The 24101-nt window shown below is 36.6% G+C and overlaps 1 protein-coding gene across 1 annotated transcript in view; it reads left to right on the forward strand.

The window, feature by feature from the left end:
- Positions 1-24101, forward strand: part of SPON1 (spondin 1) — a 200016-nt gene that overhangs the window by 48857 nt on the left and 127058 nt on the right. Inside the window, exons 4-6 of the mRNA XM_056354813.1 lie at positions 14333-14406; positions 15081-15203; positions 20135-20283. Of these exons, the coding sequence (XP_056210788.1) occupies positions 14333-14406; positions 15081-15203; positions 20135-20283 (346 nt within the window). The remainder of the gene's footprint in view (positions 1-14332; positions 14407-15080; positions 15204-20134; positions 20284-24101) is intronic.

Here is a 24101-nt window from a genome sequence, read left to right on the forward strand (position 1 = left end):
CTTCATCCTGCCTATCAAAAACTTCTCTTCTTGGCTTTTCCCTTTCTGTCTTTGTGCAAGTAATTACTCTTATCTAAAACTAGAACTTTGTGTTTAACGTTATTTATTTACAGCTTGATACTCTCTGCAGTCAGTAACTTGTTCTCTATTACATTGTTCAAGTTATTAATGAAAATATTGATGCATTCATAACCACACAGAACTTGAAACTCTTTAGTGAGTTCCAGCTGAGTTCTAAACATATAAAAAAGCAAATTGATTTAAATAGATGAACTTTGCTGTCTAAAAAATCCTGCCATCTAATCATGATGTAAGTAACATGTATGCATTTAAAGTAGAATTTAAACTAGTTTGAAAAACTATGCTAGTTTGATATATCTGTGTATTTAGAAATCTAAAAAATGTATGAAAAATATCAAGAAAATTTTTTTGTTAGGTAGTATTTTATATTGACAAAATCTGTATTGGAGAAGGATAAATCCTCAAAGAGTGATTACATCTATTTACATATCCTGGAGAGAAAATGCAGAAGGATTTAAGATGTCTAAGGAGGAAAGTTCTCTGAAGTATCTTGCACTGAAATCTGATTTTGTCTGAATTTTGCTCCCAGTAAGTGGGGGAAATAAAACAGTAAAAATATGTATTTCTGACTAAGTCTCTGGTAGGGTCTGTATTTTCATAAATTTCAAGTAGTGTGATGAAAAAAAACCACCTCTATAATTTTCTTGTTGTTTGCTGTTTGTAAATGAAAATCATTGTTAATTTCGGAGCCTGACAGCTGTAGAACATTTGCCAATAGGCAGCAGCTGTCAGTAGCACTCCAGTTTATTTTGCAAACAGATGTTTAATTTGACTTCAATGCCATTGTCAATTTTTGAGGGGAAACACAGAGAGGAAAGGAATAGAAATAATCATGATAGTCATAATTTGATTTCCTTTCAAAACATAAAGAGGAGTCACTATTAATGACATCAAAAGTGTTTTCATTTTTTATTACTGAATGTTTTAAATCAGTTTTTTTTTTTTTTATAACGGCATGTACTGAAATTAAGCTTTCTCAATGCATGGTAACTCATGTTAAGGAAGTGTCAGGAACTGAAGGCATTATTTTAATGTAGTATGCTACATTTTATAATACACATTTATTTACGAATCAAAATGTAATACTCTTTGTACAGTTTACAGATAGAGTTTTTTGTCTCTGTATTAAAGCCATGGTACCAGTGAGCCCACGGTCATAAAAAAAACATAATGTTGTTTACTGGAGTATAATAGTATTCTCATTTCACATCAACGGAAGTGAAGGGCAAATTTGGTCCAGTAATGATGAAATGAGATAATGAAAAAGCTAAGTAACATAATGTAGTTCACTTTTAATTTTAAAAATTTAATTTTAAAAACCAATGATTTTATCCAGTATGTGCCCAGTGACTGGAGGCTTTAATAAAACGTGCTGTTATAATATCTTGGCAAGATCCTCCGTTATTCAGAATGTCTAGAGAACCAGATGAGAGTTGAAATTAGCAGTGTATGGTCTTAGTCCTATAAAACTTTGGCAGTTCTTACATGTTACAAGGTCTAATTTAAATTAGTCATAAAGGTGGCACATCCTACTGGTCATTTACTCCTTTGCAGTACAATCTGTTCAGGTATTTCAAGATGGTGTTTCTATGAGGCTATGTAAGCAAACCTGCAGTTAAATTTAAGAAGCTATCCTGGCTATGCCTTTTGTATGAAATTTTCTATGAAAGCAAAATTTTTCTAGCATGCTGAGTTTAGTATTTGCTGAAACGTCTGCATGTCCACAAAAAACCTAGAACGGCTCTACACAGCACAGTTTACAGTTAAAAGTTCAAGTGCAGCTATATTTCACTACGAAAGGCAAATGGCTGAATTAACAAAGTGTCTGATTCTGCCATCTTTACTTATATTGAACAGTATTTAAATTCTCATGTGGATTGAAATATATTAACTGGAGTCTGAATGATACATTATATCAATAAAGGTCTCAGAACCTGAACATGGTATTTATCTTGATTCTTTTTTTTTTTTCAGTTGAAGTACCACAAAATCAAATCTGATCTGTTTCCTTAAAGGAGCAGCTCCATGTGTTGTTACAATTCTTTAGAAATTATGAAAGAAAAAACCCCAAAAACCTAGAAAAGGAATTGTTCTTTATGTAAACTGTTGAATTGATTCTTGTCTTTCTACTTACCTGTTTGGCACTTGTTTGAAGGGATTTTTAAAAGGATTGAAATATTAGATTCAACCAATAATTGAGCAGGCCATTCCTTTCTTTTCCTTGCAGTAATTAGATACCCACTTTTTCTATCTTTTCTATGTCGTTAGACATGCATTAGGTACCTTTGCTATATGAACAGCAGTAGTCTGAATGCTTTTTGCTCCACTTTCCTGAAGAGATGGATTTGTTGCTCAGTCAGTTCACTGCTTCAGCAGAATGTGGTTTAAAGCCTTGCAATGCGTCAGAAAGCACACTTGATTTCTTTAACGGTTTCTGAGGTTTCATTTGCTGCAGAAAGGAGAGGCTTGTAGGGGCCTGTGTCTAGAGAAGGAATCGGCTCTGTTCGTTAGGATAATGAGATTGATGCTCGCTCACTGCACAGACTGTATGTAGCCTGGTGATAACCTTAATATGTACCAACAACTCATTTAAGTTCTACAGATTACCTATCATGTTTCTTCCCATAGATTTCTCTGGAAACGGCATATATGGTTGTTCTGTACGTAGAAAAAAGGGTGTGCTCTCTCGTGATACAATTACCTTGCAGTTGTTCGCTGAGGTAGATATGAGACAAGGAACTTGTATCCAAAAATAGAAAAAAGTTCCACACTGCAGAGAGGATGCCATGTATTGAGGTACCACCATTTCATGAAGGTTCATAAAGAAATTGTCTAGTTCGCCAGAGTTAATTTAGATAACAAATATTAATGAACAAGCATTTATCTAATTTCTCTGAATAAATTGTGGGCAAAACTTTGTTTTCAATTCAGTGAAGAATCACAAATAGCTTGCCAGTTTTATAGTAGTAGTAGTCTGTATTTCTGCCACACACAGTTCTACTCACAAAGTACTAAATACGTTCTGGCAAGTAAATGAAATAAACTCATAAAGAGGCGGCAAATTTCAGAGATAATCAGATGTGTGTTTTCTTCATTTTCTTTATCAGTAAGCCACTTGGCTCAGCAAGAATTAAGTTTTAAGTGCTGTCCTTATAATTTTCTAGTTTTCTAGTGGCTACTCGTGCATCAGAAGAAATTCAGGCTCTGATTCTTTTCTGATTATGTGAAACTGAAGTTGGTAATTGATTTCAGTAGGTCAGTCCTCAGTAGACTGTCATCTCACAGTCAACAGCAGCATAAGATTGCAAGGCACATCTAGATTTTCAAAATACCCTCAACATCATTGCATCTGATAATTGTATGTTTTTGATTTTCAAAGCATGTATTTTTTGTCTCATTTTCTGTGTAAATGTTTGGTGGGGGCAAACGACTGCCTTCTATAAAAGGCAAAGTCAGGTAGGTATACCTTTATAATTTTGTCTTAAAATCAGGAGATTTTTCCTTGTTGCTTCAGTTTTGAACCTAAACCAACTATTGGAAAAGTTTAAATTGCGCTGCTTGGGTGCCAATCTCAAAATCATAATCGATTCACCTATTTCCTATACACATATCGGAAGGAGCACCCCTGCTTGTCTCTACAGTGTCTGATCCCTTGCTCTGTTTCCTCCTGTATCTCTAATCGCACTTGGTGTATGTCAGTTTACCTACTTTAAAACATCTTCCCCTCAGAGTTTCTAATGAAGTATCTAATTAACTGCACTTTTTGTTCCAAATAAAACTGGTAGGGCTGGATTCCAGTTCCTAGTCTATGCCTGCTTCTCAAAGCTGCTAATAAGGAAGGGTAATTTATCATCTTAATCCTTTCCATTACTACTTACTACTGTTCACAATGTGCCTTTAAGAGTTCTATTCATGTGCTCTGCTTGCCCTGATGAGTGAGGGAGATACAGACTGTGTAGCTTTTGCTTAATCCCTGGTCCTTTAAGCATAGTTGTAATCACATCCTCCGTGAAATGATGACCTTTGTCTGGGCCAACAAGACTGCAGGAGCCCCACAGAGACAAAAGGCTTTTTGTGATAAGACATGAGGAAACGGCCTCAAGTTATGCCAGGGGAGGTTTAGGTTGGATATTGGGGAAAATGCCTTCACCAAAAGGGTTGTCAAGCACTGGCACAGGCTGCTCAGGGAAGCGCTTGAGTCACCATCCCTGGAGGTGTTTAAAAGACATGTGGTTGTGGCGCTTTAGGGACATGGTTTAGTGGTGGACTTGGCAGTGTTACGTTAATTGTTGGACTCGGTGATCTTAAAGGTCTTCTCCAACCTAAACGATTCTATGATACTGATGGGGTTTTTTTTCCCTCTCCTTGTTGCTGGATGTTGTTTTATAGAAAAGGCTTCAAACCACCTTGAGGAGGAATCGGTCACTTCCAAGTAGTTTCATTACCCCAGACTGTTCTGGAGAGCTAATGTATATAGTCTATATGAAATCACATCCACAGTCTGACAACTCACTGCTGCAGCACGGATATGACTAGACTTTTTCTTGCCCTTCCTATGCATCTCTTGGACAATTTTTTGTCCGTTTCCTAACACCTGTTTCTGTACCTTTCAACATGGCTATTTCCCTAACCCTAGGAGTGTTTTTCTTTCATGTAGCGAGCTTAGCGATTATTCTTTCTCCATTTACTTTCTTAACCCTTTTGTTTCTGCTGTGCCCTAGTAACAGCCATTACTGTTTACTTATATGTCGCAGGGCTGCTGCTGCTTCTTTAGCTGCTGAATCTCCCTTACCATCCCTTTCAGCTTCCTAATCCTTATCCCTTTGAGCCTTTAGATGCCTAATTCACAACTGATCCCTATGGCCATTCCCATGCTTATAAATCTCTTCTGCACCAACCCTTATTCAAAAATATATGTCACCCAGTCTTCACCTTCTCCTAACCTAGTCAAACCTCCAATATTTTATTCCCTTCACAGAATAATCTGAATCAGGTAAAATCACAACCTACCTAGCCTTTTGTTGTCTTTAAACTTAAAGAATTACTGTAGTCTGTTTGCGGGGCTGAGCTGCTTAGAGCGCTCCTGGTACATTACCCTGTCCGGGGTCAAGGCATGCATGCCCTGGGCACCGTTTCCATCTGTACGCTTTGAAATTTCACCAGTGAGCCAAAGGTGATTTGTGCTGTAACTTTGTCCTGAAATCATTCAAAATCTTCCTCAATCCCATGTGTAGGTGTTATTTGCGAATGACCGGGCACTGACATTCTGCTCCCATATTGATTAGGGCACAATAATAGAGAACAGGTTACTGAAAGTTTCTGAGGCTTACCTGTGGTTCGTTAATATTAATGTCCAGAGAGCAATAGAAGTATTGGAACTAGTGCTTCTTGTCAGCGATGCTGGCGGAGTATACTTTAGGAGTCATCTTACTTGCATCACGATAGGGGCAGTACCTGTGAATATTTCACTTGTGTTGTCCGAGCAGCTGCTAAGCATTCCCAGACATAGACTGAAGGGCACAGCTCTGGTATAGGTGTTTTTATCTATTGGTAGGTTACTGGGGCTGGCTTGGTTTTTTATCTGTTGTAGCAAAACTTCTACCAGTGCTACTGGTGTGGCAACTAATCTGACACAAGAAGGTTGTACGAATTTGGCATTTCTAGGGATGAAGCAGGAAGAGCAAAACCCCTGCTGTACAGATTCCCTGCTACGGCATTCTCTAAAATATCTGTGTACCAAAGCTTTGCAACAATATTTGTACAAATTCTTACTGCAACTAATTTTTGCAACCAGAACAATTCTATGAACTGTAGGCGCTACCATAACACTGTCTTCAGCCACAAACTTGTTGCCGCAGATACAGAACAAAGAGTAAGAGGAGAAGCTTGGTGAAAACCTCTCTAATGATGTAGATTTCATGGTTTAATTTGATCATTCTTTTATAATTATGTGTTGCATGAGCAGAGTGGTGTTTCAGCTATTTCTCAAATGCAATTTGAATGTACCTTCTTCCCATGATCTGTTCCTTCAGAATGAGGGAAGTAGAAAAGATACAATCCCAACCCTTTTATCTTTACTGGTCCTTTCTTTTCTTTCGTTTCTCTGCACGTGTGTCTTTCAGTGTAAACAACCAGTATCTCCTGGCATTAGCTGTCAGTAGGCTGCCATCTCAGCTGCCAGCGAAAGCTCTTAGAAAAGCCCAAGTAGAATAGGTTCAGTTGTTATAGGTGTTAATTCTTGAAAGCTGAAACGTGTGTCTTGGCTGCACTACAGAAATGGCAGATCTCTTCTTCTGATGCTTCCAGTTCCGGTGGATTTGTGGTATCAGACTTAACCTCAAATACTAAAGGTTCTGCATCAAAATTAACCTTCCCTAAGCAGGTACGTTCATAATATTAAGGTCTCTTTTAAGAAGTAGTATTAAGCATTTTAATATCAAGTTAGCTAAGTTTCAGTGAATGTTAATTTGTTTTGTTAATTGTGGTGATTTAACCTTCAGGCTTCTGTCAACTCAAGTGAGGTGAAGATTTTTTGGGGTTTGAAAACATCAAATACATTATTCCAGTTTGGTTTCCTGCTACTGAATACCCAGTAATTAGTATTTTACCAGTGGGTAGACCTGGTTAGGATGTTGCTCTTGACATACAATTTTTGTCTGTACAAGCAATAATTTACTCATTAAAACGTGACATCAGTATATTGCTAGTTGACACCTCTTCCAAAACAGTAGTTGAAGAATGACAGCTCTGATATATTTTTTTTTTAATCTACGAATTCTCTTCCTTTGTTCCCAAATCCTCTAAGACTATTAACAATTTAGAACAATTTTTCCAAAGTTTTGGGGAATATTTTCAAACTTCATTGACTGGACACTCTTGCTGATATTTAACTTTTACTTTTTTTCCTTTTTTAATACAATATACAAAAAATGTTTGTTGGTTGTGGTTGGTTTGTTGGTTTTTTTTTTCCAATCCCCTCTACCTGGAGTAGGGGAAGGTGGCTCAAGAGGGGAAGGTTACGTGCGTAGGATATAAAGATTAAAATAGGTGTTGTAAAAGGGCAAATATGTTGTGGGTTTTTTTTTACTGTGTCATGGATGTCTGCACTTTCTGTGTAATAATGGCAAAACCAAGAGAGTTCAAGTAGTGGCAGCAAGGAGTTTGGGAACTAGTGAAGAGTAGCATGTGTGGAGGGTCTGAAACATGGCCTTTGCCTGTGTGTTTTGTTTTTTGCACATCCTGGCATAGCAGGTTATGCAGACTCAGAATGAAAATGGGGGCATGGTTGCGTCTTTCTTTTCTTGTTTCTCTTAACACCTGGAGGAATCAAGTCTTTGAGTTCCCTGTGCCAGTGGGCGAGTGTAACGCAAGTTGCATAGGTCTTCTAAGTCTTCTTTTTATTTTTTCATTTTTATTTTAGGATTTCTTAGTTAATACGCAAATGATTTGTATCAGTTCTTATTGCAAGTTAGCTCAGTGAATACAGCTATCGGGTAATATGACATTGGGCTCACTAGCTTGATAAAAACTGTACTTCCACCTTTGCTAGATTGTCTCCATCTACTGTACAAAACCAGTACTTAGAACAACAAAATAAATATGTCCTCCAACCATCTAGTCCTATACCATCTTTTTAGACTTTTTTTACAGTATAACTTACAATGTATAATTTTGAAACTCAAGGAGATGGTACTTGCTACAAAAAATGGTGGCTAGCAAAATACCAGGTGAAGACACACCCCATGAATAGCAGTGGGCTTTCAGCAATGGGACATTTTCTCAGGAGTCCTAGAAAACGATTTCTTTCATCTTTTTATCTTTTGGTAGCTTTTTTTTTTTTGGGGTGGTGGTGGTGGTTTACTTTTATTTTTGGGGGGTTGTAGTCTGTGGGGTTTTTTTTTTCTCCCCTGAATAATGGGTGTAGTGTACATGTCAGAAACTATTTTGTCAGTATGAGTTTTTATCCTGAAGATTTTAGATTTAATATTTATGTGTTGTGGTTATTCAAGCAAAGAACAGAGAGATTTTCTGAGGACAAACACAAGATAGCAGCATATATAATTGTGTTTTCCCTTAGAGCTTTTTGTTGTATTATATATGATGGCCAAATCAGTCCTGAAGTCAGTGAGCTTCCATGTATGCGTGTGATGGTAGACCTGAGTGTGATATGAAGGATAATCAAAAGGATTTTCCTGTGGGCTTTCTCTCGATTATATTTTCTGACAGTATGGATGAAATGTTGAAAAACTAAACTAAAGCAGGATATTCTGGTGTATATCTATGCACTGAATACTTTAGAAGTGTGCAGTTTTTATTGTTTTCCTTCTGACTAACCTATTAGAGAAAAGGCACTTGTCCTGTGCAGAGATGTAAATGATGAAGTATGGCAACGTTGATAAACTTCATATCAATATTACTGTGTTTTGTTCAATGTCAGATATAAAGTCTGGTTGGTTTGCTCAAACAGTGTTAACAACATACTTTAAAACAAATGAATGAACAAAACCAACCAAAAGACAACAAAAAAATGCACCATCTGTGTTAGCTCCTAAGGCATCAAGAAATAAATGATTTCATGCAAGTTTTTAATAGTACTGACCGTTTTCAGTGATGGCTGATGACAGAATTAGATTCTGGTGTAGACAGAGTTTGCTCTTTGTTGAGACTGAGCATATTCTACTAGTTGAAAATTATTTTGAAGAAGGTAGTTGTCAAATACCCTACCAGTGTAAAAATTGCTGGGCATCGAATGGCTAAGGGGTTGTATATGCTTTCAGAAGAATTTTAATTGATTTTTAATAAGAGTCTCCTAAATATTAGAGAGAGAAGTAAATGTTGGTAAGCTTCTGGGAGTCTGCACATTTCCTGACCTTGTAAGTACTTGACAGAAACATAGGGTTGTTTTTTTTTTAAGGCAACACAGAAGAAAAAAAAAAGAGAACATCCTAAATGATGTGTTAGAATTACAAAATCCACTAGCATCAACAAAACTACAGAAGATATAAATAAGTGGTTTTCACCTCACTTTCTAGTGCTAAGGTAAATGATATTTTTAGAATTTTTTTCTCTCCAAAAGACAAAAAAATAAAAAAAAAAAGCAAAGAAACAACATCCTATTAAGTATATTTGTTCTCAGTACCTTTCTGGGTGGGGCAGGGGGGGAGCAATGTAAAATAATGGAGTTAATTCAGTAAGGCATGGAATAAGTACAGAAAATAATTTTGTTGGCTGGAAGGACAGGGCAAGTTTAACTCACAAATAATATAGAGCGGAAAAGGTTTCTTATCTGCAGTCCAGTAGTTTATGATTATTTCTCAATTTCCAGGGGAAACTTAGGGTATCCTCACTAGCTCTGGCAAGATCTGTTTTATTAAAATGTAACTAATATTGTACTTAATGGTTTTGATGTAAGCTTAAAAAATGTCATAGGAACAATTCTTATAGATCCTCTTCCTTACTACTTTTGTCACATCATTACACCCACAGAAGCAATTTAAAATAAGAGTATTTCTGTTGATGCTATGATTTGACAAAAAGAGTCAGGAAGATGAGCTAAAGCTGTTTCTATGGAAGAAAGAAAAAAACCCAACCAACCAACTCTGTTTCTGGTATGACTTGGAGCATTCCCAAGGCTACTCTGGATTTTTATGTTTTATGACATTTCCTGTTCGTTAATTTCACAAATGCAGTTTATGTGACTTTGGTAGAGCTCTTCACAGCAGGATGGTACAATCATTGTGCTGGAGAGGGACCTCCTCATTCCAGGGAAGTCTTTCAGGGCAGGTCTCGCTCCCATTATGCTTAGATGTGGTCTGACCAAACCGAGACAGGACAGAGACTCTGAGCTGCTTGTATCTGACATGCAACATTCTGAAGTAGCATTGCCCAAACAAATACTACAAGAACTACTAGATAGTCCTTGATTTTGTTGAGAACTACAAACAAAAATAATAAATAATGCTGTTAGGAGTTGTGTGTGTGTGGTTTGTTGTTTGTTTGGGTTTTTTTAGGTGTATATATGATGTAACATACAGTTTTGCTCCTTAGTTTGGTGATGGAAAAGCTTTAACACAAACCCAGAAGCATCACTTCGAAGAAAATGGGAAACGAGGAGATTTTTTGAGTTGTATTAATTTCCTTTTTCTTTTTTATTCCATGGTATGCTAATAGTCAAAGAGAGAAACAAGTCAATTAAAGATCCACTGATGTGTTAAAATGTAGGAGAAAGCAATCAGATCTCCCCTTCCCATTAAGTTTAGATAGCACTGGATGTTGAGAGTAGTGGGAAAGATTTATGCTGACTAAGAAAGCGTAACCTTGTGTAAATTCTTAAAAGCTTTCTTATCTTTCTGTGAAAGTTAGCCATTCCATTTTTAAGCTGTTTGTATAAGCCTCAAAACCAAAGAAAAGAATCTTTAGTTCAAATCAGAACTTCTACAGAGGAATAAAAATTATGTCCAAAAAATAAATAATAAGGGAGCAAAAGTCAGTGGTAAAACCTTGGCAAATATATTGATCAGGTGCTTTGGTCTGTGTTCAATCTAGAAGCTGATTATTAATAAAATTAATTTCTTTAAATTAATTTAATACTTTGTCTGAATATCTGTAAAGTTGTGTGCCTGCTTTCAGTATTTATGCAGCCATCTAATATATCAATCCTGTTCGACTTGGAATCAGTAACAAAACTCTCATTTAGATTATTGGCTCCATATATAATTTCAAACACAGCTGAAGAGAGAATGACTCAGAGATCTGTGCAGCTTTTGTTGTTAGAAAAGGAACTGTTCCCTTGACATTTTACACTGATGAGCTAACTGCAGCAAAAAGAATAATGTAAGTACACTTCAGGTTTCAGGCTTTCTACATTTTGTTTCTAAAATAACTGCTTCTTAAATAAATACTCACAATATCTTTGTTATCTGCAGATTTGGGAGCTCCTTTATAAACCAGCAGATTTCTTGTTTGTTTGGATTTTCTAAATTTTGTTTGGTTTTGAGTAAGCTTTGGAAAACCTGTTCTTTAAAATTATATTGAAAGCACAGGATCATAGAATAATTTAGGTCGGAAGGGACCTCTGAAAGTAATTTTGTCCACCTGCGTGCTTGGAAAGGGGTGTTGTTACAACAGGTAGATTGAGTAGGTTGCTGAGGCATGGATTTGGTCAAGTTTTGGGTATCTCTGGGGTGGAGATTGCACAAACTGTCTAGGCAGCCTGTTCAAGTGTCTGATTACTTCAACCATCCTCATGGTGGGAAAGATTTTCCTTGTATCTGCACAGCATTTCTTGTGTCCCCACTTGGCTGTTGCCCTGCATCCTACCACCATGCACTTCTGAGAAATACCTGCCTCTACTTTTTCTGTATCTTTCTGATAGGTAGTTGAAAACAACAAGCAGTAAGATACTTTGCATTTTCTTCCTTAGCCTGAGCAAACCTAGTTTTCTCAGCCTCTCCTCAGACATCAGGGGCTCCATTCCTCTGCTTATCTTGGTGGCCCTTCACTGGTCTCCTTCTAGTAATGCAATGTCTGTCTTTAACTGGGCAGCCCCAAACTGGCTGTAATACTCCAGATGTGGTCTCACAAGTACCAAATAGAGGAGAAGAAACCACGTTCCTTGATCAAATTGCTACACTTTTGCTGAAACCAGTGGCTGCCATGGTAGCAATGACATGCTGCTGGCTCATGGTCAGCTTGTCCACCAGGACCTTCAAGATGTCTTCTGCAGAGCTGCTCTCTGGCTAGCAGGTGCCCGTTACGGTACTGCTGTAACTGCATTATTCCATCCTATGTGTGCAAGATTTTGCCTTTGACTTCTCATGGGGTTTATGCCAACCCATTTCTCAAGTCTATCAGGAATCTCCCTGTGTAAATAGTAGCCTTACCCTCCAACATGTCAACTGTTTCTCCAGTTTAGTATCATCTGCAAACTTATTGAGGTTTCATTCCACCCCCTCATCCAGGACATCAATGAAGATGCTGTTAGCCTTAGTATGAATCCTGGAATACAGCTGCTGGTATCTGGCCAGCATATAAGAAATTAAAGCATCTTGATGCTATGTGAGTTGTGACAATGCATATACATTTCAGCTCCGTTTGCTGTTACTTTGCATTTTATTAACCATACTACATGATTGTTTTCCAATTTTATGGTACAGTGTTTGAAAAAACGTGATTGATGGTGTATCAAGAATTGTACATATCTCATTGAGTCTGTGTGAAAGTATTGGTTCTCAGTTGCAGCATAGCATCCAAAAGGTCTTTAAATTTGTCTTTGGTTTTCAAAGCAAAGCTGGTAAAAACTATGGTAGCATACCGCTGTCACAGGGTGGGCATTGGGCTCTCATTCTTGCTAGTAATTGTTTTGTTTGTGTGGTTTGGTTTATCTTTCCTACTTGTTTCTTGTTAGAAACCCTAAAAAGGATTTCTCTGAAAGCTTCCATTCTGCTTCTCACATACTTGGTCAGTCTCTTCTGGCACCATTTAAATTGTCCCATGACAGTTCTCATATTAATAAAAGACAGATTTAACTAACTCTGGGTTTCATTCACTTTCTATTATTTGCTACAAGCTTTTATTTATCCCTACTGTGAACACTCCCTTATTAAGATAAGGCCTGGGAGTTCCCCTTCCTCAAATACTGGCAGATAATGCCCTTGCTTTTTGTAAAAGTCAGTCTTGCTCTTCTCTGTTTCATGCTTTTTTTTCCGACAGCTTTGGTTGTATTGTCCTTTTCCACATTTTTCTTTAGAAGATGCCACCCCTATTATGAACGAGAGTGAGCTGTGGCTTCTGCAACCTTTCGAGTTTGATCTGGCTTTAAGAGGTTTACAAAACCCAGTTATTCTCCTGGGTGCTTTATAATGTGAAACGAAGGATTCCCTCCTCTCCTACTCTGACCTTCTGTCTTGGCAAAGAAAGTGCAGTAAAATTCTATCTTACTTTTGATAACTTTTGATAATTTTATGGTATGGGACATTGTCAAGGAAAGGTTTACATGACTACAACACCACTTCTAAGCATACAGTCATTTTTCTTCTCACTTCAACTGGGATGAGTGAGGAGTAATTCTAGAGACATCAAGTTATTTGACTGTAAAGTTAAGACAAGAATCTGGTCCTTGTTATTTAGAGTTTTAAATACAAGTAGTGGTACAAAATGTTGCTAGAATAATGTGCTCTCTTACTAGTAAACAAAGAAAAATGCCAACTCCCAAAGCATGTTCTCCTCAGAAAACTCTGTTCAAAGAATGTCTTTGGATTTAACAAAAATCTGTTTTCTTAAAGAAGATTAATGTTTACATGTGATTAAATTTTAATAGTTAAAAAACAGTCAAAGCAGCTAGTTAAATTTATTTAGGATTGGAAGGGGTCACCTGAGCCACTTGAACATATTTTCCATAGTAGTTGTTTTTGTTTTTGGTTTTTTTTTTTTACATTTACTACATGGTGGTTATGATAGTAATCTGCAAGAAGAAGTTGGGCTTGGTGTTTTGCTAACTTGAAGATTTTTGATGCAAAATTCAATTTATGATTTCTCAAGTGGGAGGCTAAAAATCAGCCAAATTTCAGGTGTACAATTCCAGCTGTAAAAAATGAAATTGCACAGTAATTGTTTTTTCCCAGATTGTTTCAGATTTGACCTCCCTGCCTCTGCCCAAACTGAGGCTTATAAACTTACATTTTGTTTGAACGATAAGCCTTAATAAAATATTCTAGATTTAATTAATTTAGGAGTGGCTTGTCTTTAGGAACCTTTAAATTTCTTTTGAAGACTTTAGCTTATGCTAGTTCTTTTTCTAACTTCTGCTTTACCTGATATTTTCGCTGGATTGCTGTTGTATATTGGAAGTATTTACCTCTTCAGAATGCTAGGTAGTTTCCTACAAACCTTTGCTTGCTTTAGCTGTGCTGGTTTTCTGAAACTGGATAAAATTTCAGTATTTGAGTATAAGATTTGATTTGAATATTCAGTTGACTGTCATGCATTTCAAGTGCACAGATCCTTACTATATAACTATGATCACTTCTGTAAAATTAATAATTTTCCCAGTTTCTGTAAAACATGATTAAATTCAAATGCAAGTTGAAATAAAAATACCCTGTCTGTAGTCCTAGTTTGTGTATACATATTGTCAGAAGAGGGAAATATGCAGTCTTAGCAGTCCAGTTCTGTCCTTTTGCTACTTTATCAAATATTTTCTTCTTCTTTTAAAGAATAATTATATTTAACTTTTTTTTTCTTCTCTCTATAGAGCCAGTATTGTGCAGAAGCGCATAATTTATTTTCAAGATGAGGGTTCTCTCACCAAAAAAATCTGTGAACAAGGTAAGGTAAAGTAAAACGTCTTTCTGATCTCCTTGTCATGTTCTAAACATTTAAATCATTACATCAAACTAAAATTTTGAGGCTTTGGAACAGTTTCATCCAGGTTCAAATTTGGTGTCTTCCATTCAATTATGTTGTTTCTTACCATATATACTGTTCCTCATACAATCTTCCTGGCCTTTCCTTACAAGCGATACTTGCAAATTTTACCTGGTCTTTGTGTGAAACCCATTTGTCTCCAGGGCATTTGGTCTGTTGAATCCCGGACTATTTCATCCCTTCCTAAACTGAAGCATTGCAGGTGGTTACGTGCCCCACCAGAGAATTTGTATGCTTTGGATGTCCAGAAATCTCAAGCCTATTGTGTTTTGAGATCAACTGAGGTTTCATCCATAACAGATAACCAGAAAGAAACCCATTTTGAATCTGAAGATGACTGAAATAGTGCCTTCTTATTTTAAAATGTAGTTTTAAATCATTACATTGACTTACAAGTATGGTCCAGGTATTTCAGGGCTTTAGTTTAATCTAGTGTAGTCTAACTTAAAATTAAACAAAACAAGAAAGTTTAACTTAAATTTATTTACTGGAATATTATGGCAACTTTGCTGTCACCTGTTGATTTTCAGTAAATTGAGAAACTGTTTTCAATGGGTACTTTGCTGCTTTTTCAGACTCAGCCTCAGAAGGTGTGACTGACAAACCAATTTTAGATTGTTGTGCCTGTGGAACTGCCAAGTACAGGCTCACTTTTTATGGAAACTGGTCAGAAAAAACACATCCCAAAGATTTTCCACGTGAGTATCACTCTTTTACTATTGTTGTACCATATAGGGACTGAGTAGAGGGCTGGAGCTTGTTTTATGACACAACATTACTTAAAGCTCAGCAGTGTGAATTATGACATATATGGAATACTGGTAATGTTCAGCATTGAAAATCCATGGATCTTTCTGTGAATGTTATGCATTACAAAGAAATTCTGTTGATTTGCCTGACATTTTGAACTGAGATGTGTATGAGATCACATTTTCAATTTCTTTGTGGTGAGAAAGGTTGCTTTTTTGTTGTTGTTGAAAGACTGGTTTATAATTTACAGCTAGGAAACGAAACTTTAAGAAAAAGACCACAAAGGATGGGCAACACACTTAGATTTTGGTTTTACAACAAATACAATCTAGCCAGTATGTTTTCCTTCAAAGTCTTTTGAAAGACTCCAGTCAGTTGCAAAGCCTTGAATCTTGCTGCCTGAGAACATTCATTAGGTACATAGACCTTAGAATATTCTGTCGTCTTTGTTTGTTGAATACACTGATAAAATACATATTCTGAGCTTTGCCTGTCTGGTTTTTTTAAAGTTTCTGAACTACAAGATCAGTATTCTTGTTGCAATAACCCAAGTAACTGTAAAAACCTAGTTATAAAAACGCGTGTTATGCATTTGTTCTTTCCTTCTTTACTCCACAGTCTGTGGCAATAAAGTCCAGGAAGTGATTTCATAATGTGAGTCACATTTACTGGTCTTTAAACTTCGTTATGTGGCTGATGTTTATTATATAGACTTTATATGTTGGGGTTTTTTATTATTGCTGTTGTCAGAGTGTCAGCATATCATCTAACGCAAATGTAGTTTGTATGTCAATCAGCTCATAGTTTTAAGAGCATAAGAAATATTGCTATGTTGAGTCTCTTATACATTTTAAGTTGAATGCAGCATAATACATGGGAGATAAAATAAACAAATCCAATTGCAGGAAGGCTCTTTTAGGCGATTGGATGATTTATATATCTGCTGAGGGTGACACTTTGTATGCATTATTTGTATGGATTCAGCTGATGGTTAGAAATAGGGCATGACAAAATGATTGAAAACTATGAAATTACTGTGACTTAATGATGTAGTATTGGGGATAAATGTCCTTTTCTTTCAAATCCATGTCAGTGAACATGAAGAGTATGTGTGCATGTTCTGTAGTTGCTGTAGTTCGCCATGATAGTAGACTCTGTAGACTGCTACCTCTCCCCAGTTACAAAGTGGTGAATTATATTGATTTTTTAATTAAAAAAACTTGAAAAGTGAAAAGATAACCACATAATTACTACTAGCAAGACTATGCCCAGTAATAACAGCTGATAAGATTTTACACTGAAATTTCTGAAAGTTGAGAAAAAGATCTCATCCAGGTATAGTGATGTTAAAAATGAAAACTAGTCGTTAACATTACTCTTTAAAATGTTGCACTTGTGCAGTAATTATGTTAAAATAAAATGTTGTTCATGAGGGACTGTGGTAAATCACTAATTATTTGCCAAACCATCACATAAAAAATTCTTCTGTGTTCTTACACCATTAGCATGGCTGAAGTAGAAAGATCATAGAACTTACATTTTGCATCTTTTTTTTCCACTTATTTTTTGATATGCTTTAAAAAATCTTAAATTATATGTACTCTGTTGCTTAGCTTTTACCCAAAAACTGCTTTTGCCAAAGTGTTTTCTTTTGCTATTACATACAAATGCTTCTGGAAGGTATAGTGCAAAACTTTTAATTCTGGGAAACTATTTTGAGCTTTTCACAGATTCTGTGAATTAGGAATAATTTTATATTTACTATACCAATGCAATTAAAATACCTCTGTTCTGTTAAATTTACGTGTATTGTCTGTTTAGGAGTTACCACATGTGCCTGCTCTCTGTAAAGCATTGCTTTACAGCAAAACCCCGGAGCACAATCTTGTTCCGAGTGTGCCAGCCATAGAGTGAATGGAGACAGGTGTACCACAGCTGTAGAAAGGGTTCAAAAACTAATTATTAAAACAATTTTGCTTTCGTGGATCTCAGACTGACTTAAAAAAAAAATAAATAAACTGACTTGCAAGCTAGGTTTAAAATAAGTATGTTTTTCAGGTAATTTTTGCAAGTTATCACAACTCCTGATTATAGGATTACTGGAAGCTGAGTATTTAATTTGTTATTAAATCTGGCTCAAGGGGAACTATTAAATTTCCTATCACATTTTGCCAGTCAGAAAGATTTGTATTGACCTGTGCCATGTGGCTTAAAAGCATTTTTTCTCTCTGGGTATCACCTTTATATGATAACAGAAATATGCATGTCCTCCATCATGATTTGATATGGCACATCTGTGAAACGTGTCAGAAGATACATTCTCATGTTCTGATGACACCTTGGTCTTTATGCAAAAACATACATATGAGAAACTACTCGTACAAAAAGGAATAGAAATAACACCACTGGAAAGCTGTCAGTAGTCAGTTTGCTGTCTTAAGAAATGGATAGTGACATTGGACTGGTGATGCAAAATAGCCCTGGCCTTGTACTGCTCAGATTATTTCACGCAGGGAAGTTTCTTTGAGGTTTAGAGGAAAAGGCTTAAGAATTATTGAGTTGTCTCTTCATTCTCATAAGAAATGGGAGGTTCAAGGTGAGGAGTGAAACATGCAAGCGCTGCACAGTTTTTATAAAAAGTTTGGAGTAGATGTGGTGTACTTTGAACATCTCCTTTGGGCAAGTAGGTCGGCCAGATGTTTTCTCCACAGAGCCAGTATCTTCAGGGAGAGCTGTTGGGTGGAAGGGACTGGGGTCTGGTTGGAAAGGCATCAGATGTTCTTGTGCTGTTCAGGACAGGGAGGGAGAAAAGCTCTGCAGCACAGGGAGCAATTCATTATCATTTTGCCAAAGACAGTGTGGTTCTTGTCTGTAGTGATACCTTTTTCTTTTGTAGGGACTTTGTGGAATGTTCTCTTTCAGTAACTTTAAGTGTCACTGTGTTTTTAGGGAAAGCTGCTGCCTATGACTTGAGATAGTGAGACCCATGTACTAGGGAAAAAGAATGGGCAAAACTGGTGGTCTCATCACTGCAGCTGGATGACAGCATCTCTCTGTGGTTTCACAAGGTGCCAGTGTATATTTAAGGAACAATTACTAGATCTTAGATCAAGAAGCCATTTACTGACCCTGTAGTCTGTTCAGATATTACCTAGTGGGGAGGGGAGGTTTAGTTTTGGTTTTTTTCTCCATTTGGGGCTCAATTACTCATTAGTTTTAATAGATTCTGAAAACATAAAGCCTACTACAATTCAGATCCCAGTAAGTGTATTTTGGTCCAAGTGTAGCACTAAGGAAACTATGGAGGCTCTGTTTGCTGTGTTGCTAGGTCACTTCCCTCATCTATTTATTCTGCTCACTACATTTTTCTAGCTTTTTTCCCCCACCATTGTGTTCATTTTTTATTTCTAATCTATTTTCTATTCTTCTGTGCTTAGGTTTCTGCATCTGACTTTATCTATTCAGTCTCTGCACTGTCTCTTTCAATTCCATTGTCCAGCCTTTCACTTCTTAAATTTGCATTCCTTTTATTTACTTCATTATTCATTTTTCATTCATTTATTCGTTTTCAGGTGTTTTTAATGCTACTCTCTAACTTTTGCATTGCAAAGACAAAGTTAAATATTGTCTCCTTCATCTCCTATAGTCTTTGCACTGTTGCCAGACTTCTGCTTATGTAAACAGTTAATTTTCTCGTCCTTTTTCTTTAAGCCCGTATCTTTGCTGAGTGTCATTTGATACTTAAATGAATTCATTTTTATTTCCAGTACTGTGGGACTTCTGTGACTACTTATTTCTGCTTGATTCTCTTTTCAATTCCATCAGACTTCTCTAACGTTTTTTCTTTAAACTTTTGCATATTTTTCTTTGTCTATTCAACAAGACGAGAAACCAGAACAGGAAATTTTGTGCCTAGCTCTACAACTTGTACCCTGTAAGAAATTTGAGCAAGTAAATTCAGTGAATATAGAAGTGCCAAAATTCACTTCTTCACTCCCTAAATTAAAGGGTACCTCTACTAATTTTTGGGGTGAGGATGGGGGAAGGAGACAATGTATGTTTGTAATTTAAGTATGCAGAAGCAGAAAAAGCAGCTATATCAGTGTGAATAAGAGCAGTTCTTTACTGTATTTCAAAAATGTCCTGGAGGAAGTGCTGGATGCCATTTGCCCACAGAAAGCAAATGCTTCAGCACTGTTTCAGCGGGAAGCTGCTGGAGGAGGTTTCTGTCCTTTATAGCCCTGTGTCTGATTATGTTTTTGAACAAAGCTATAAATGAAAATCTGTAACATTTGATGATAGTGTAATCACGCTTCTATCTACCTTTTGCTGGTAATTTGTTGTCACCACTCAAACTAGTGGTGACAAAAAACAAAAAATCCTAGTGGTCTGTTAGAAGCCAGTGTCTCTCAGTAAGAAAACAACTTGCTGTTAAATCTTTGAGTGACTGCTGAAGTCTCCCCTTGCAGTTTTCAGCCTCAAAAATATCTTACATAGAAGCCTAAAATTAAGGAATTCTTGAACTTGCTGAAGAAGTGAAGTCTTTGGTGAAGAAAAGTGTACTAAGTCTATCTGTTTGGAGGGGCTGCTTGATTAGGTGGAGTACAGTCTTTTCCACCATTTCTGCCTGTGTTGTTATATCCAATAATTACTGACACTTTATGCTATATTTCCATAGTTCACTGGCTGGTTTATTACCCTAAAGATACAGTGTATTGATGTAGTGAGAACTGACAGTGTGCAACACATGCAAAAGCTTGGTACTGATGAAGAACTGGGTGCTTCAAACCTCTCACTTCAATAAAAAAACAGGAATTTTGCTTTAAGACTGTCTTGATGGTTGATTTTTTTTTTTTTATTTTTTCCCCTCCCCCGAAAGGACGCACGAACCACTGGTCTGCGATCATTGGTAGTTCTCACTCAAAGAACTACATCCTTTGGGAGTATGGAGGATATGCTAGTGAAGGTGTCAAACAAGTCGCAGAGTTGGGGTCCCCAGTAAAGATGGAAGAAGAAATTCGACAGCAAGTAGGTGTAATTTAGTGCATACTTTAAAAAATGAATACTACCTTGGCCTGTGAATGATTTGTCATTGACAATGTCTGTGAATGTCATTATGCTGGCTAAGTTTCAGTTCAGCAGATTAGGAGGTCTGTCTGTCTTTTTAGACTCATTCTTGCTGTGGCAAAAGTTTTTATCTGTGAAAGGACAAGTAAGTTGCAGTATTCTGAATTTAGAAAATCTATGAGTCATGCAACACATAAATTGGAGGTAGAAAAGTAAAATTCATCTTTCTGGTTTAATCATGAAGATGTTTAGAGTTTGTTCAAGGAATACCTTGAAGACGGCAAGCGGTATGCATTATTTCTTTTTGAAATGGTGATTTTTAGTTTATAGTATATTGTAGTTTATTTTGGGTTTTTTTCTGGTAAGCACCTTAATTGCAGTTTTCTGAAGATTCATTCAGGTCAGAAATGCTCTTACAGGAGAGTGAGGTGATTTTTGTTGCTTTATACAACTGGACTAATACAATTTGATGAATTAGGATTATGGTTTAAGGGTAAAATAGCCTTTACAGTATATCCTCTTAGAGGGGATTGATTCAGCCAAACAGAAATCGATCTTTCAAACAGTTTATAGATTATTTTCATTTTGTTACATCAAGTAACAAGCAACCAAATAAAATATACCAGTACACAGTGATGGTGATTATTATTAGGAGGACTACCTCCATGAAATTTAAGGACTTGGCTGGAAACTGAGCTCAGTTATAAAACTGAAAGAATGTAAATATTATTATATATAATATTTATACGTGGTTTTATGTAGACATGTGTGTGGGTAAGTACATATATGATATATAGTTAGGATTGTTCCACATGGGAGAGAAGGCAGAAATTGCCCCTAACAGCTTATCAACTTGTGCAGGCGTGACAGGAGCAGAAGGGGAACAGCATTCAGTAAGAACAGTTAAAGGCAGAAAAGTTAGATCTGGTTTACTGAAGCTTCTGGCTGCCTAAGCTTTCCTGGCTTTCCCCCCAAATTAACAAAGTGATACAAGTGAGCAGGATGCCTAGTTGGAGGCAGGATAATCAGGGACTCTTGCAGCAGGGACATGCTGAAAGGGAGAGCAAAATGGGAGCCAAAGGGCTTGTTTGTGCATTTCATGTGTCTGCTTTGCTATTCCAACCTTTAGTGTGCTGTGAGAGGTGTGAATTGATGTTTTATTGATATGCAATATTTTTAATATGTTCCTGGGACACTTTCTGCTTCTGCCAAATGTACTGAGAATTAAAGATTTCAAAACAGCTAGAATTTTATAGAGGTATATGTATTTTAGTCATTCAATGCCCATTCTTTTTATAAGGTACAAATTTTAACCAAACAATCATATTAAATATTGTAAAAATGGAAAATAGTACTTTACACTTCAGTAATGAACAAAAATGTATATAGAAGTAATGAATATATATCATTAAGATGCATTTTGCAGAAAATCTAGCGTGCATTGCCTCTTGATGAATCCGATCTTGCTTTGCATGTTATACTTACATATAAACTGTTGTCTTTCCTTATTAATCATTATTTATGTATCACAACCATGCTTTCCTTAATAATCTGTTTTTCAGATAAGATAATTTATTCCTTAATTTTGAACACATGTACGAAACCCTATGTACCTATAATAATTTTTGGTACATTTGTGTGTGTGGATCTTTCGTGTATTTGATATTTCTGAAGAAGTAGTCAGGAAAACTAAAAGAAGTATTTAAGATCATATTATTGAATAATAATTTTCAGTTTTGGTAGCTGCTGTGTGTTAAAGAAACAGTATTTTGAGGTGTCTTATCTAAGTCAGATTATACACACAGTTATAGACAGAGATACAAAAAAGATTCAATTATATTTATATAGACAATGTAGAACAGCCTCAGACTGCTTTGCCAGCAAGGAAACTTGTATAGCAAAAGGCTTTACATACTAAAATTAATTTGCTATTTTGTGATGTTTAAGTGTATATAATCACAGTACAAGAACAGCTGGTGTGTTTGACAAGGGACTCCCAAACCCAAGAAAAATAAAATAAGAACAACTTTTTGTTGAAACGGAGGGAAGGCACAGTCACTCAATATGAGTGATCAGCAGACTTCCCTCCGTCGCAACAAATTATAATTTAATATATGAAAGTGATACGTAAGAAATATGAAAGGGAAAACCAATTTGAATGTGAGGGGTGATGTGATGATGGGTACGTTACTCTCTTTATCCGATAATAAACTTTGGAGTACCCGGAAGTAGAAACTAGGCCTTCATCCTAGTTAACTTGGCTTTGCGTCTTTACAGAGAAGTGGCTGGATTTTATCCTAGCAATACTACATAAACCCAGGTGGATTAAAATTATAGCAGAGTATTCCATATAACACATGTAATTTATCATTTTCATTACTTGGGAAGTCAAGATTTTCTCATGGTAGGTCCACATGAAGTAAAGAAGATGAGCTTCATTGGTATCTTTGCATTAAAAGAGATAATTTTTTTTCAGTGTCTTCATAAATAGTTTACAAATAAGGGCTTTGTGCATCTGAATTGTGACTATACAAAGATTAGATCTGCTCCAGAAGCAGCAGGGGTATGGGGAGAGTATGGGATGAAGCACAAGCAGAGCTGCAGTTGTGAAAGTTCGTACCAAGCCTTGGTGGAAGAGGCTGTGAATTTGATGGCAATATGGAAACAAATGAAAATCATGAGTCTTTCTGCTTTCCAAAGCCTGGGTTCTTTGTCATTGTGTGCCACGTATTTTCAAAAGGACATGTATTGATATGCTGGGTTCAGATCAGAAGTGATTGTGACTTTTGAAGTACATAAAATAGCTAACTGGCTACAATTTCAGGGGCTGCTGAAATCACACAAGATACCAATGAATGCCGCAGTTAATTTCAGCATCAGGCCTGTCTGATTGTGTCACGCCTGCAATAACTCCCCTGATACTCCGCCTCCGTCTAATCCAAGCAATGAGCTAGTGTTATAACTGTGTATTACCTGGGACAATGCAGCATATCAGCAAACACTATAACATATTTATCAAGTTTATTTGATTTATTTGATGTTTTTAAGATGCACTAATGTTTTTGAGAGATACTGAGGTAAAGTTCTACAACCAAGGCAGCAGAGCTAGTAATGCCAGGAGCTAATTTGCCAACGTTTCATTCAGGCACTTTTTAATTGCACTTTCTCCCTTGCAATATCCCTGCCTGCCTTGAAATTTGGTAGCATTGTTTCCTTCCCCACGCTTCTCAATCTGCCTCAGGTAGATAGATCTGTGCCTTTTCCATTTCTTACTCTACCTTTATTTCCCCTACCTGTTGTCCTCCCAGCCTTCTCATGTGGGGTGGTGGGAGGATGCAGTTGATTAAAATCACTCTCCCTAGCTGCTTTTGAGGTTTTTGAAAACACAGGAAAGGTAATTCCTGTGCTTAATAGCTGGTGCGTGGACCCAGACCTCTGTGGGCAGTATGGGGCTGGGGCCGTGGCCCTCGCCAGCAGTGTGCTCACCGTGGGTAACGCACTTCTCACAGGGCCAGACTTGGATTCTGAAATCTGGGGCGTCCACTGTGTTTTGTAGGCAGTTTCTTAGGTGAATACCTAGGCACACATTTGTGTAACCAGCATCTGTGTCATTGACGTTATCTAAAGTTTTATTACAAAAAAAAAATCTATCTAATGATTTTTAGGAATTATTACTACAAATCTACCATGCTTGTATGAAACAAAGAAAAGGAGGCTTTCCTTAAACAGAGCTTTTTTAGAAGTGCCCTAACAATTATGTATTAACTAAAGATTCTCAA

Source organism: Falco biarmicus, chromosome 10 (assembly GCF_023638135.1).
Source record: "Falco biarmicus isolate bFalBia1 chromosome 10, bFalBia1.pri, whole genome shotgun sequence".
In the NCBI taxonomy this organism is placed as follows: Eukaryota; Metazoa; Chordata; class Aves; order Falconiformes; family Falconidae; genus Falco; species Falco biarmicus.